This window comes from Acipenser ruthenus, chromosome 9 (genome assembly GCF_902713425.1).
Source record: "Acipenser ruthenus chromosome 9, fAciRut3.2 maternal haplotype, whole genome shotgun sequence".
Taxonomy (NCBI): Eukaryota; Metazoa; Chordata; class Actinopteri; order Acipenseriformes; family Acipenseridae; genus Acipenser; species Acipenser ruthenus.
In genome coordinates, this window is record NC_081197.1 from 19,841,262 (window position 1) to 19,855,836 (window position 14,575).

General features: G+C 37.8%; 1 protein-coding gene across 1 annotated transcript in view; it reads right to left on the reverse strand.

Annotated features, from left to right (window-relative positions):
• The window catches only part of LOC117407251 (1,4-alpha-glucan-branching enzyme-like), a 267,703-nt gene that overhangs the window by 212,279 nt on the left and 40,849 nt on the right, over positions 1 to 14,575 (reverse strand). Inside the window, exon 2 of the mRNA XM_059029676.1 lies at positions 12,083 to 12,252. Coding sequence (XP_058885659.1) covers positions 12,083 to 12,252 — 170 coding nt within the window. The remainder of the gene's footprint in view (positions 1 to 12,082; positions 12,253 to 14,575) is intronic.

Sequence of the window (14,575 nt, forward strand, 5' to 3'; positions counted from 1 at the left end):
ATGATTTTCGTTTTGGAGGCAGTTACACAGTGAGTGTTTTTTATTAAGACAAAAGAGTTGACTTCACTGCGAAGGTGGCATGATCCCATGCATACAGACCGGGATGTTGACAGTATGTGTACATTGCAACAAAAACCCTTAACAATACAAGAATGAGCCTTCAGTTGATTCAGGGCCAAACTTGATCTTATTGCACTAATAAATTATCAAAAGACAATTTTCCAACTGTTAAATAACAATTAACTGGTCGCTGTGGGCCACAACCTATGCTGCTATAACTAATGAATTTTTTAAAGGAATCTCAGGGTGGAACTATTCTGTATATATGTAAAAAGATAAATCCCGTTTTAAATCCCATTATACACAGCTGTAACAATTACTTTATTCACACAATTACTGTTTTAAGATTCAGCTTTTATTAGGGAGCTCCCCTAAATCCCTCATTTAGAAAGATACAGGGTATTAATGCTTGTGACAGAGTAGCCGTCTGCCGTGTGGGTGTGTGCATTCGCTGCTGAATGACAGGCAGGACATAGAGACAGAGGTTGAAGTTGATATGCACCGCAGGCGAACAGGATTTATTTACATATCAACAAACTGAACAGCTCACGTGACACTACCAGCAATGGTTATACGGAGCACGACGGATTACTGTATTTATTGCAAAAGGAGTGAAAAAGTTAATCTCTTACCAGTCATTTGGAAACAGACAGTTTGTAAAAGCCTACATTTATATCACACACACATTTGTCATTGTACAGAATGACAATATTTGTTTTACATACTACTGTCTCAGTCATATTTGGCCAGGTTAGCATTCAAATAACATATCTAAGGCATTATATGCCACCTCCTGTCTACTGAATTCAAATCTCTGTCAACTTGGTCTCAGCCATTGGCAGATGGAAGCATGGCATAACAAACTGGCCACAGTTAACCAAAGATGAATCATTACAGACTGACAAGCAGTGGCAATACCCAGTTCCTGTATAAGTGTGCAAGGAGCAATTATTTATGTGGTCTGTCTGTAAGAATTCCCAGCACCCATGCCTTTTAATTTTTCTCCACCCCACCACCTTGTGACTTGGCAATATTGTTACTTAGTATTACAAGGATTTAGTGTGGTTTTGAAACAAGGCTATGTGCCTGTCTAGTATTCTGATCAGAGCTGAAGGTAAGGAGGATTTCCCTTCCTTAATGTACAGAGCTCTGGCGGAACGGAGTACACTTTAATATGAATCGTACCATTTAATCAATTTGCTGTTCATCTCCCCAACAGAAGAGTATCACAGAATGTTGACCTTGGGCATGCCTTTTGGATTAAAAATCTAATTTTGTACCGGTCTGCTTTTCTAAAAGTTGTAATTCGGTTACAGTGCTTTGGTGTACCAAGTGACATTCATACTGTGTGCAAAACAAGAACAAAAGTATAATAGTCTATAGCTAGCTTAATTCAATATATTATAGATACTCAATTTTTTCTAGATTGGCATCCTGGCAGATCCAGGTTAACCTTGTCTGTACAATATGGGGTCTCTATACAAGTAAAAGGTTGTTTGACACATGAGGCATGTTTTATTATTATTATTATTATTATTATTTATTTCTTAGCAGACGCCCTTATCCAGGGTGACTTACAATCGTAAGCAAAAACATTTCAAGCGTTACAATACAAGTAATACAATAAGAGCTTTAAGCCTTTTATTCCATTCTGTAAATGGTGTTGTGATATATTTTGTAACACGAATCGCACCACTTACGGTTCTTGCCCCTTTTAAAAATTTATAAGGTTCAGAGCTTACGCGCACTTTTAATAATACAGACAAAAATACAAAATAAACACAACAAACACCTAGCTCCTTTTAGAGCACTGACTAAACACCCGGGAACCTAACTAACCAGCAGGACGGCTAAGCCGTTTACCCGCTACAAACACCAAAACACTCTCTTGAACTTACTTCTCAACGACTGCTTGGAAGCAGAGCACCTCTTCTGCCTCTTTCTCCTCAGCAGCCCCAAGCAAACTAACTGCTCCCCTTATTTAATAATTTTATAATATTTAATAATAAGCACCAGGTGCAGGGGATGATTAATAATAAAACAATTAACAAATCAAAATTAAACAATAAAGCAAAACAATCAAACAATAAAAGAAACTAACCAAAAATGTGCCTGCGCACACGTCCTACGCAAGGAGGATTTTAACCCCCTCCCCGCTGTCTTACAATATATAAAAATATATAAATTTCATGGTTTCAACATTCCTTATGGACCGAAGTGGGCGTGACTGAGGGTATTTCAGGGGATGTGGCTGAGCCTGTCTGTATTCTTGTATTAATATTTCGGGACTGAAACCCTGTTTTGCTTAGCTGTGCAACTACACCTTGTTGCGTAGCTGCCAGCATTATTATTTGACGGTGCCAAACTATGAAAACAATTAATAGAACTGTTTGGACCGTGAGCACTGTTTGTTGTCATTGTTTGAGCATTGCATCACCTCTACACCTACACACTGCAAGCCACTTTGCCACAGTCCTTCAACAAAAGGTACTGGAAAATGTGAGTGATAAGGAGTTGAAACAGAGTTGAAGAATTCTTCCTACTTGACCAAGTACAAATGAAAGCAAAATAAGTTTTTACATGCAATATTTATCCACAGCTATTCAATACTAGAATAAGGAAATCCAAGCAATCGAGCATAAATTACACTGTGTAACATTTTTTTTTTTTTTTTTTTTTTTTGGTTCCTGGGTAGTAAGTGTTATTTCCTAATTGCTTATGCCTCAAAAGTATAGAAAATGGCTATTATTCCCCACAAACTTTGCTTTTGTGACCAGGACAGTGATATTTTGAAATTGACCTATTTTCCAGAACATTCCAGATAGATTCAGTGCTGAGTAAACTTGGAGGAACTTCTAGAACTTTCTAGAACTTTCCAGTAATATAAATAGTAGTATAAATACAGGGGCCTTAAGCCCACCAGTTCAGTTTAGTTCCAGCTGCCTAAGTAGATACATATCTGCATTTTTCTGAGATGGCATCAAGGTCATAGGAGACTTCAAAATGGTGGCATTCCTGATGGGTCTCCAAGGCGGTTTTACCAAGTTTCCCTGCTATCTTTGCCTTTGGGACAGCAGGGACACCAAGGCGCAGCACTACCACAGGCGGGACTGGCCACAGCAGACTGAGTTCTCTGTGGGGAGGAACAACGTCAAATGAGAGCCACTGGTGGACCCCCGGAAGGTGCTAATGCCACCACTGCACATCAAATTGGGCATTATGAAACAATTTGTCAGAGCTCTAGATAAGGAGTCGGCAGCCTTCAAGTACCTTCAAGACTTCTTCCCTAAGCTGTCTGAGGCAAAGGTCAAAGCCGGTGTCTTCGTCGGACCACAGATAAAGAAGATCCTGGAGTGCAATGAATTCCCCAAGAAGCTCACTAGTAAGGAGAAAGCGGCTTGGAACAGCTTTGTCGCATTGGTTCGGGGCTTCCTGGGCAATCACAAGGCCGAAAACTATGTGGAGCTGGTTGAGACTCTGGTGAAGAACTACGGCACAATGGGCTGTAGGACATCCCTCAAAGTCCATATCCTTGATGCTCATCTTGATAAATTCAAGGAGAACATGGGAGCGTACTCGGAGGAGCAAGGCGAGCGCTTCCACCAGGATATACTGGACTTTGAACGCCGCTACCAAGGACAGTACAACGAGAACATGATTGGAGACTACATTTGGGGGCTGATTCATGAAAGTGATTTACAGTATAATTGTAAATCTCGAAAAACTACTCACTTCTAAATCTTTTGTAGTCATTTTTGTATTACTTTAGTATAAATACATGTTAATTTGGATTCATATGTTGTTTTTTCTGACTTTATGTGAACGAAAAGACACAAATTCGCCCGTTTTCTCATTGGAAATAGGTAAATTTCAAAATAACACTGTCCTGGTCACAAAAGCAAAGTTTGTGGGGAATAATAGCCATTTTCTATACTTTTGAGGCATAAGCAATTAGGAAATAACACTTACTACCCAGGAACAAAAATTGTGTTACATAGTGTTATATATAATGATCCAATTATAAATATTAGACCATATTTACAATAACCCACAAGGAAGGTGGCGCTTACGATACATTTGTCTTATTTATATTGAAAGCACGGTCAAGCTGCTGTCAAGGGACTTCTTGACTACCTAACAAACCTAATTAAATACTTCCCAGAACAGAATACCAATTTGTGAAAAAAAAATGATATATTTGTGTGTGTGTGTATATATTTATATATTTATATTATATATATATATATATATATATATATATATATATATATATATATATATATATATATATATATATATACATATACATACAGACGTGCTCAAATTTGTTGGTACCTTTACAGAAATAATGCTTCATTCCTCCTGAAAAGTGATGAAATTAAAAGCTATTGTATCATGTATACTTGCATGCCTTTGCTATGTCATAGAATAAAGCAAAGAAGCTGTGAAAAGAGATGAATTATTGCTTATTCTACAAAGATATTCTAAAATGGCCTGGACACATTTGTTGGTACCCCTTAGAAAAGATAATAAATAATTGGATTATAGTGATATTTCAAACTAATTAGTTTCTTTAATTAGTATCACACATGTCTCCAATCTTGTAATCAGTCATTCAGCCTATTTAAATGGAGAAAAGTAGTCACTGTGCTGTTTGGTATCATTGTGTGCACCACACTGAACATGGACCAGAGAAAGCAAAGGAGAGAGTTGTCTGAGGAGATCAGAAAGAAAATAATAGACAAGCATGGTAAAGGTAAAGGCTACAAGACCATCTCCAAGCAGCTTGATGTTCCTGTGACAACAGTTGCAAATATTATTAAGAAGTTTAAGGTCCATGGAACTGTAGCCAACCTCCCTGGGCGCGGCCGCAAGAGGAAAATCAACCCCAGATTAAACAGAAGGATAGTGCGAATGGTAGAAAAAGCACCAAGGATAACTGCCAAAGAGATACAAGCTGAACTCCAAGGTGAAGGTATGTCAGTTTCTGATCGCACCATCCGTCGCTTTTTGAGTGAAAGTGGGCTCCATGGAAGAAGACCCAGAAGGACTCCACTTTTGAAAGAAAAACATAAAAAAGCCAGACTGGAATTTGCTAAAATGCATATTGACAAGCCACAATCCTTCTGGGAGAATGTCCTTTGGACAGATGAGTCAAAACTGGAGCTTTTTGGCAAGTCACATCAGCTCTATGTTCACAGACGAAAAAATGAAGCTTTCAGAGAAAAGAACACCATACCTACAGTGAAACATGGAGGAGGCTCGGTTATGTTTTGGGGCTGCTTTGCTGCGCCTGGCACAGGGTGCCTTGAATCTGTGCAGGGCACAATGAAATCTCAAGACTATCAAGGCATTCTGGAGTGAAACGTACTGCCCAGTGTCAGAAAGCTCTGTCTCAGTCCCAGGTCATGGGTCCTCCAACAGGATAATGACCCAAAACACACAGCTAAAAGCACCCAAGAATGGATAAGAACAAAACATTGGACTATTCTGAAGTGGCCTTCTATGAGTCCTGATCTGAATCCTATCGAACATCTATGGAAAGAGCTGAAACTTGCAGTCTGGAGAAGGCACCCATCAAACCTGAGACAGCTGGAGGAGTTTGCTCAGGAAGAGTGGGCCAAACTACCTGTTAACAGGTGCAGAAGTCTCATTGAGAGCTACAGAAAACGTTTGATTGCAGTGATTGCCTCTAAAGGTTGTGCAACAAAATATTAGGTTAGCGGTCCCATCATTTTTGTCCATGCCATTTTCATTTGTTTTATTATTTACAATATTATGTTGAATAAAAAATCAAAACCAAAGTCTGATTTCTATTAAATATGGAATAAACAATGGTGGATGCCAATTACTTTTGTCAGTTTCAAGTTATTTCAGAGAAAATTGTGCATTCTTCGTTTTTTGTGGAGGGGTACCAACAAATTTGAGCATGTCTGTATATATATATATATATATATATATATATGTGTGTGTGTGTGTGAAGGAGACATCTGATGTAAGGGATTTCTCTATATCTTTCTAAATCATTTGAATGGACATTTTACATCAGCTCTTTACAACATTTTCAAATTATATGTTTATTAACAGCAATTAAAAATATATCACCCCACTATGACACCAAAAATGGACTGCAGACTCAGAGGAGCACATATATATGAACAACCGGCATGCTGGTTTATTTGCTTCACATGGCAGTACAATAAATTAAGCATCATATTGATTCAAGCTTTGGAACACAATTGTTTAAATAAGAATCAAGTTGTGAAACAGATACACTTCAGTAAAATACAGTACACCCTCACTATAACGAACCTGTTGGTGTCCAAGCCTTTTGTTCGTTATATCGAGGGGTTCGTTATAGTGAAAGGACAATAAAATGAAGGATAAACTTTTGGATTAAGTTCACAAGGAGATGATGTGAATTATAAGTAGAATTACACATACCTGTCCATTTCATGTATGCAGTGTTCTGCCTTTGTTTTATCCAATTCGTTAAACAATTAAAAAGCAGTACAAAAAAGGCTGAACTTTTATTCAAAATCAATCTGACACGAATCGTTTCAAAGTGCAACAAGTCTTAAATTTCACAAACTGAGTTTTTATTCCAAATCAATCTGACATGAAAAGTTAATCAAATCCTAAATATTTATTATTATCATTATTTTTTTCTTTAATCAATTTCGTTTTGCCAGCATGGTTGCTGAACAAGCCAAAAACTAATGCTTTTTGACAACCTGTATTCACGACAGAGTTATGCCCGCGTTACTACTTTTTTTCAAACAATCAATATAGTTTCCAGCTTTGTTGCAACATAAAATGATTTTCGTTTTGGAGGCAGTTACACAGTGAGTGTTTTTTATTAAGACAAAAGAGTTGACTTCACTGCGAAGGTGGCATGATCCCATGCATACAGACCGGGATGTTGACAGTGTGTGTACATTGCAACAAAAACCCTTAACACTATAAGAATGAGCCTTCAGTTGATTCAGGGCCAAACTTGATCTTATTGCACTAATAAATTATCAAAAGACAATTTTCCAACTGTTAAATAACAATTAACTGGTCGCTGTGGGCCACAACCTATGCTGCTATAACTAATGAATTTTTTTAAGGAATCTCAGGGTGGAACTATTCTGTCTCAGTTTATTCGCTTCTCTCTCTGTTTCACAAAAACAACAAACACTCCCTGTCACTGGTCTTTAGCCCCAGTTAGTCCCGCCTTGTTTTTTTTTGGGGGGGGGGGGGTCCAGGGGCCAGGTCCGTTATAGCTGAAGGTTCGTTATAATGAAGGGCATTATAGCGAGGGTGTACCGTAGGTACTGATAAGCATAGGCATGTTTCTTGTTATACAAGGGTATTAAATGTTTTGCCAAACGGATTGTGTTCGAAATGGAACATATTTTATGTTATGTTAAAATGGAGAATTGGGACGATGTGTGCATGAACACGGAGTAGGACGTATGTAAACTGCTTCACAAATTTTTTAATTTTTTTTTCTTCTTTTTACTAGCAAACCCGTTTTTACAAAACTACCACAGCTTTTCGACTAACTGACCTTCAGTATACAGACCTGGCTTGCTTGAAGTATGTCCAAGAGTAGAGGGAAATGTAATTCCACAGAATCAACCACCAAGTTTGACAGGGCCCTGTCGGCTACTGACAACATGCCGACCGCGCATGATGAGTCGGCTCCGGCTTTGATCAGAGAGCTCCTTACCAGCATTCAAGCCGAGGTGTCAGTGCTCCGGACCGAGTTCCTCGCGGAGCTTCAGTCTTCAGTTTCTGCACTACAAACCACAGTTTCAACTCGGAGGCAAAAGCTTAACGGATATGGAGCACTTGTTAACGGATGTTGACGATCGGCTCATATTTGTTGAGTCACTATGCTCTTCTGTCTGCTGAAAATACAAAAATGAAGCTGAAATGGGATGATCTGAAAAATTGCTTGCAGGTAGAACGTCACGGTGATTGGAGTCCCTGAGGGGGCTGAGGGGTCTAGGCCAACTACCTTTACAGCGTCTTTCTTCACAGAGGTACTTGGTGAGGGGAGCTTTGATAAGCCACTGGTGATTGATCGAGCACACCGCTCCTTGGCCCCAAAGCCGCGGCAGGGTGATCCGCCAAGACCCATGATCATACGACTGCATCATTATCAAACCAAAGAGTAGATCCCATGTCTCTCCTGCGAATGAGGGCAGCTTTATTTTCAGGGATCCCTGGTTTTTGTGTTCCCCGATCTTGGTGCTGAGCTGGCACAGTGTAGGGCAACTTTCAATAAAGTCAAATCACAGTTACGTGCTGCTGGCATGTTGCATACTGCCGTCTTCGCATTACATTCTATGGAGCTATCCGAGTGTTTGAATCACCGCCCCTCCCATAGACTACAAAAAGACCACACACACAGTGAATATACAGTACCTATACATGCAGGGCATTGATGAAAATTTTGCATCATTTGACCAGCTTTCCCAAAAATGTAATCTTCCCAGAACTCATTTTTTCCATTACCTACAGGTCTGGAATTTTGTCAGCAACAAAGTTGCACAAATTCCTCTGTTACCCCCCAAATCTCGTACTGATTCTATACGTGAAAGTAAGCCAAACTGCAAAAGGCATGATTTAAAAAATATACACCACTATTTTCCCTACATTGCCCTTCACTTTCCATAATTAAATTGTTGTGGGAAGCAGATTTAGGTTTCAATTTTTCAGATGAGGATTATTATTATTATTATTATTATTTATTTCTTAGCAGACGCCCTTTTGGGAGTGAATCCTGTCTTGAGTTCATTCATCCTCTGTCTGTGCCAGACATGGACTGATACAATTTTAAAGTGTTACATTGCATCCATTTATGCAAGACTAAATTGGCTAAGATATTCCCAGATTTGGATCCAACTTGTGCCCGCCTCCCTTATACATATGTTTTGGTTATGTCCCAGTTTGGCTCCTTCATTTTTGAAGCTTTTCTCAAATTACTGAAACAAACATTGACCCCTCTCCACTTGCCACCCTTTTTGGTGTAGTGCCCGATGACATCCCTCTGACCAAGTTGCAGTCAGATTCCCAGGCCTTTGCAACCTTGTTTGCCTAATTCTGTTAAACTGGAAGCAAGCTGCCCCACCCTCACATCCACTGGGTTAGGCATGTCATGCAATTCCTTAATCTTGAAAATTAAATTCACACTTCAGACACACACAGAAACATTCTACATAGCATGGCAGTCCTTTATAACATTCATTGAACAACTCCAGCTCCCCCTTGCTCCTTGAACCTCAAGAAGACCTGCTAAAAGCTTTCTTCCACCCACTGTTCTTTGTATCCAGTGAATGTGACGCTCAGATTTCAGTTACACTTTTCTTCTCCTTTCCCTCTTTTTTCTCTATCTCGTCTCCATTTTCCATCAATTGCAGTTTGCATTTAAGCTTCTTTTATTGAGTACATTTTTTTCACCACTGCTGATTGCTTTCTGTAAATTTACTTCTGTTGATAATATAAAATCAATAAACAAAGGAGAATTGCATCAAATTCCTTTATAAAAGCTATTTAACCACTTCAACTCCAGATGTAAAAATGAAACCCCTTCCCAGGTACCAGATTTAAAAAAAAATAATAATAATGATGACTGCTATAAAATATTAAAAACTGTGTTTTTCATTAACCCGTTATGCTCCTGTGTACTACATACCCCTGTTCAATATAGAGATAAAAACATGTTTTCTTTCAAATTTTATTTTTTATTTATTTAACAATGAAAACAAAAATGCTGCTCATAACAATAATAATCAGTAAACAGTAATTATCAAATAAAAATCAAACATTAAAACGTGTGCCATTATCAACTTGCTCTGTGCCATTTATTGAAACGTTCAATACAACAGAACCCGGGGTTGCTTTCGCAACCACTGCACATTTTTCTTGTGTCCTTTTTTTGTTTTCATTTTCGTAGCAGACCCTGCAACTTTTTTTGCAGTCTCTGCTTCCCTTGTGTTGGAGGGATAGTCATAAATGCGTGTACAGGGCTACTTTGCGCAGGCATTGTGATGGATCTGGCTGCCGCAGACACCTGCTTTATTGCCTTGTACCCAGCGCTGTGTTTTGATAGTATTTTGTCACAGCACTGCCATTTCAAACCAAACAGCTTCCCGTTTGCAACTGGCTTACCTGTAAAGTAGCTGCATGCTCTTTTGTTTGTACTGTCACAAAGGTAAATGAGTAGCTTTTTGGGAACAAAAGCCAAAAAGCACTCCAATGGAGAAAGCAAACTCTCAAGTTCCACGATGGGGAGCACATCTGTGTAAACAGGTGCAAAATCAAATGATGGAGGACTGGCATCATAGGGATCAGTAATAAACACCCAGTCCCCTGCTGTTCTTGGCTCCACATCCTCTTCATCATCATCGCCGAGTGATAAGTCAGCATCACTGTCGCTGGTATCGAAATCCTCTGGACCAACTTTGAAATCTTCATCACTCCCGTTGTCGCTCTCCACATACGTTGCCATGTTTAGCTTTCACTAAAAACTATATAAAATACAACTAAACAAGTAAAACTAATAATAATGTTGGTTTGTATCTTTCTCTAAAATCTACCCATTGTGTCTGTGCCTCTACCCACTCACTCTCACTGAGGAGCAAGAATAGAAATGCAATTCATGGTTGTCTTTCCATAGGCTACACAATGCTGTACATTTTCCACATGATGAAACCGTTTACCTCTCCTTATTTACAGCTGATCTGAATATCCGACAATAATGCTGCTTATTTGTTGCTGAAACCTAATTACTATAATCATAATTGCAGCTACATAACAGCTACCATCTGATGGAAGTTGCAGTTTTAACAGGAAAGGGCAATCTGATATGCTTGGGTCAGTGGCTCAGTTAAAAGAAAATAATAGACGTAATAAGGAATGAGTAAAACATACAAGACACACAATTACATTTTGTATCGAATTTAGAAGAACAAGAGTTAAATTACTTTCCACTGTCCTGCATTGAGAAATTCTGGTCTCACATTGAAACTGGTTACTGATTAGCAGTTGCCCCTGTGGGGTTTATGGCACCGAGGTGACTACAGTGCTCCCTCACTATAACGCGGGTCTCTGGGGACACACAATATGAGCGTTATAACCGAAGAGCGTTATAAACGGGGTTGGGGGTGGGGGGCGTGTCGCGGGACACATAACACACATCTGATTAAATACAAAATAAAATAACTCCCTCTCTATAATGCACGCATAGTGAAACAAAAATGTAACTAAAGCACCATGTAATCAACACTCTATTTATATATTCTATTTAAAAAAAAAAGGTAACATTCCCACTCATGGATCATTTTAATTTGCAGTTTTTAAACTATAAATTAGTCTGGCTAAACGGCGGTCGGGAGTTCAGTTCGAAGTGACAGACAAGCAAACCAAGTGCGAGAAGGAGAAAAGTAAATACATTAGAAAAAAGTAAATACATTAGGAAAGATAACCACGTAATAGGCCATATATTTATTTAGTTATAAAACGAATGCTGAATAAGATGTCTGTGTTATAAAGTGCCAGCGCAGCTTTTCTTCAGTTCAGATACTGTATCAAAAGGGAGAGACAGAAACGGAAGTTAGACTGAGAAGTTGTTTACAGTTTGAACACTGGTACTGTATTTACTGTATAAATATTGCATGAATCACTAGTATAGGGAATTGGGGGACATGCTGTAGGAGCGTTATATCCAAGGCGCGTTATAATCGAGGGCCTTATAGCGAGGGAGCACTGTATATGTTTTAACATAGAAACTTAAATTATCCATGACAGACAGATTTGCTTTCAATTGGGAAATGAAAAAAAATAAAAATTAGCCAAAACAAACAAAAAAAATAAATCATATATAATATTTAACTTTCTTTAGGAAGACATTATAAGGGTTAGTAGTAAGGCTTGAGAAAACATTGCCAAGGCAACCAATATTTTATCCGTCTGAATCACAAATCTTAAAAGATGTGGTGTAAAACAACTGAGGATATTTGTTACTTACTAAAATCTCCAGCAAGAAACACAGCTTCTGCTCCTGGGGCCCACTCTTTGAAATACAGGCTACCATCAGGCTGTCTGTGCACACCAAAGGACTCATAGCCACGTGTGTATTTATCAAAGCCTCCTTCAGCCTCCTCAATGGACATCAGCTTATTATTAAAGCGAGTGTACCTTTAAAAATAAAAAAAGGGAATTTAGGAATTAAATGGTTTTGTTACACAAAGCTCTACTCCTGCATTAAGAACTTGCTTACAAATATTAATGAAACCCAGAGAAAGATGAGTCATGTTTGAAATGGGATATGTGCAGAAAAATACATTGGGGGGTGATCCCATAGATACTAATAGTTGAGAAATATAAAAACTGTAAGTCAAAGGCATACATCTATTTTGTTTAGATTTTTCTTATGGTATACATATACATAGTGTTCCGTTTTTTATCTTACAAAAAAAAAATTCTGGGGATTTTTTAGTGTTTATTTTGCATATAAAAAAAATAGGGATAATGTCGGTAAAAAAAATTGTTTTTAATTGAAATTTAAGTAAAAATGGGGGGGAGGAATCTCAGTATCCACACTTTACATGTGGAATTTGATGTGTAGCAGTTCTGGTTTCTTGTTAGGTTTAATGTCCCTGGCATGTCTGATGAAGAACAATCTGTGCAAGTCGAAGCCACGTTTTCCCAAGTTATCTGGTACTTTGAGAACGTTTGGGCAATCGCTGTACTGATGGAAACAGTATCTACAGAAAGAACTGATAGAACTGGGTGGTGCAAGCCACCGGAAGACACGTCAAACATCACACTGGACATTTCCATCAATGCGTTCCATGTAAGTTTACCAACTAAAGCATCACCATTATCTGTCAAAAATGTACGATTAAGATTGTCGGTGTTAGGCAGCGTTTTAGCTGAAGGACATACAGTACTGTCACACGAAGTCACCGATACATATCTCTCTGCAATAAACAGTGGCTGTACAGCAAAGCACAGAGCTCTGACAAACTTAAACTATGTGTAAAAGCTGCATAAATGGATTGCTTGTCTCTCAGTTCACTTTATTGTTTTAGTTTAATGTGTCGCTTGTTTTTCAGTATGCTCTTTGTCAGCACGAACATGTACCTCAATGCAGCAGTATTTGCAGTGCTATGCATCCTCTGCCTCATCTGACCACTTCTGCTATTTTTACTTTGTGTATACTTTGAAACATTCATTTTCTTTTGAATATTGATAAACTGATTTAGTTTTTGATCAAGCTAGTACACTGTAAAACCAAAGAACGTGTGATGCGTTTAATATCTAAATGGCATGTGTGTATAGTAAAATAGAAACGTTCTATTCCTAAACAGCAATGTTTATACATAATAATTAGGTGTAACACTGGTGTTTAGTCATTTGGAACTCTAAATAATTGTTAAACATTATGTGTTTAATCTGTGCCATTTTTGCTAGTTTAATGTTTAATGTTTAGATTTTAAACGCCAGCCCTGTTATAAACACATACAAATGTTTAAAAAGTGTTACAAATCATAAACACGTCCAAGAGTTTACAAAATAAACACCACAGGGTGTTTAATTCCTAAACACATTTAGAATTATAAACGCAGTGACGTGTTTGAAGTGTTAGGCTACAGTATACTGTTTTAAAGTTAAGTCTTACAGTGTAGTTACTACACCCAGCAATAGCCACAATAATCAGACTTAGATTGGCCAACATAAATCAGCTGATAGTGTGTTTGTGAAATGACAGAGAACCACAGTTGAATGTTATTTGATCCTCTGACATCTAAAAATCCTAGGATATAGTGTAGGCCTGCTTATTACAATGGAGTCAAAATAAAACAGCATTTTAATCAAATTATTGTGTATTTCCTATAAAATAGTACCAGGAAATCTGGTATAAATCAGTAAAAACGACGTCCAGTTGAAAAAAAAAACAAATCATGTAATTTTTTCTGTAAAATTCGGAATAAACCAGAAACACAGAACACTAGGTATACAGTATTCTCTATACATACTATGCTAGGGATGGGCATTTACATATATTTCAAAGAAGATGCAATTGACACCAATCAGTTTCAAGTCAAGAATGCAGATAGAAAATAATCTTGTTAATAACAGCTTTCATTTGTATAGCCATTTCTAGAAAAGGCCTGGTACCTCTGGTACAATGTCAATTAAAAAGTAATCTGCATTATACACTAAATAACAAGTTTTATGTTTTGACAGTTTGATATTCATTTTGTAATATTCAAAACACATATATAATTCTTTTGTTTTAGTTATTCACCTATTTTTAGATGTCTATTCCCCCTTTTGATTATAGTGGATTGAATATTTTGGGCATGGTTCTCAACTGAGCATCACGTTACAATTGTTCCCCCATCAAATGCATTTAGTCCTCCATGTGATTATTTTTATTTTAATACAGATTGCCCAATCATTACACACCATCCCCCCATATTACTGCATTACATAATAATGTTGTTGTTATCTG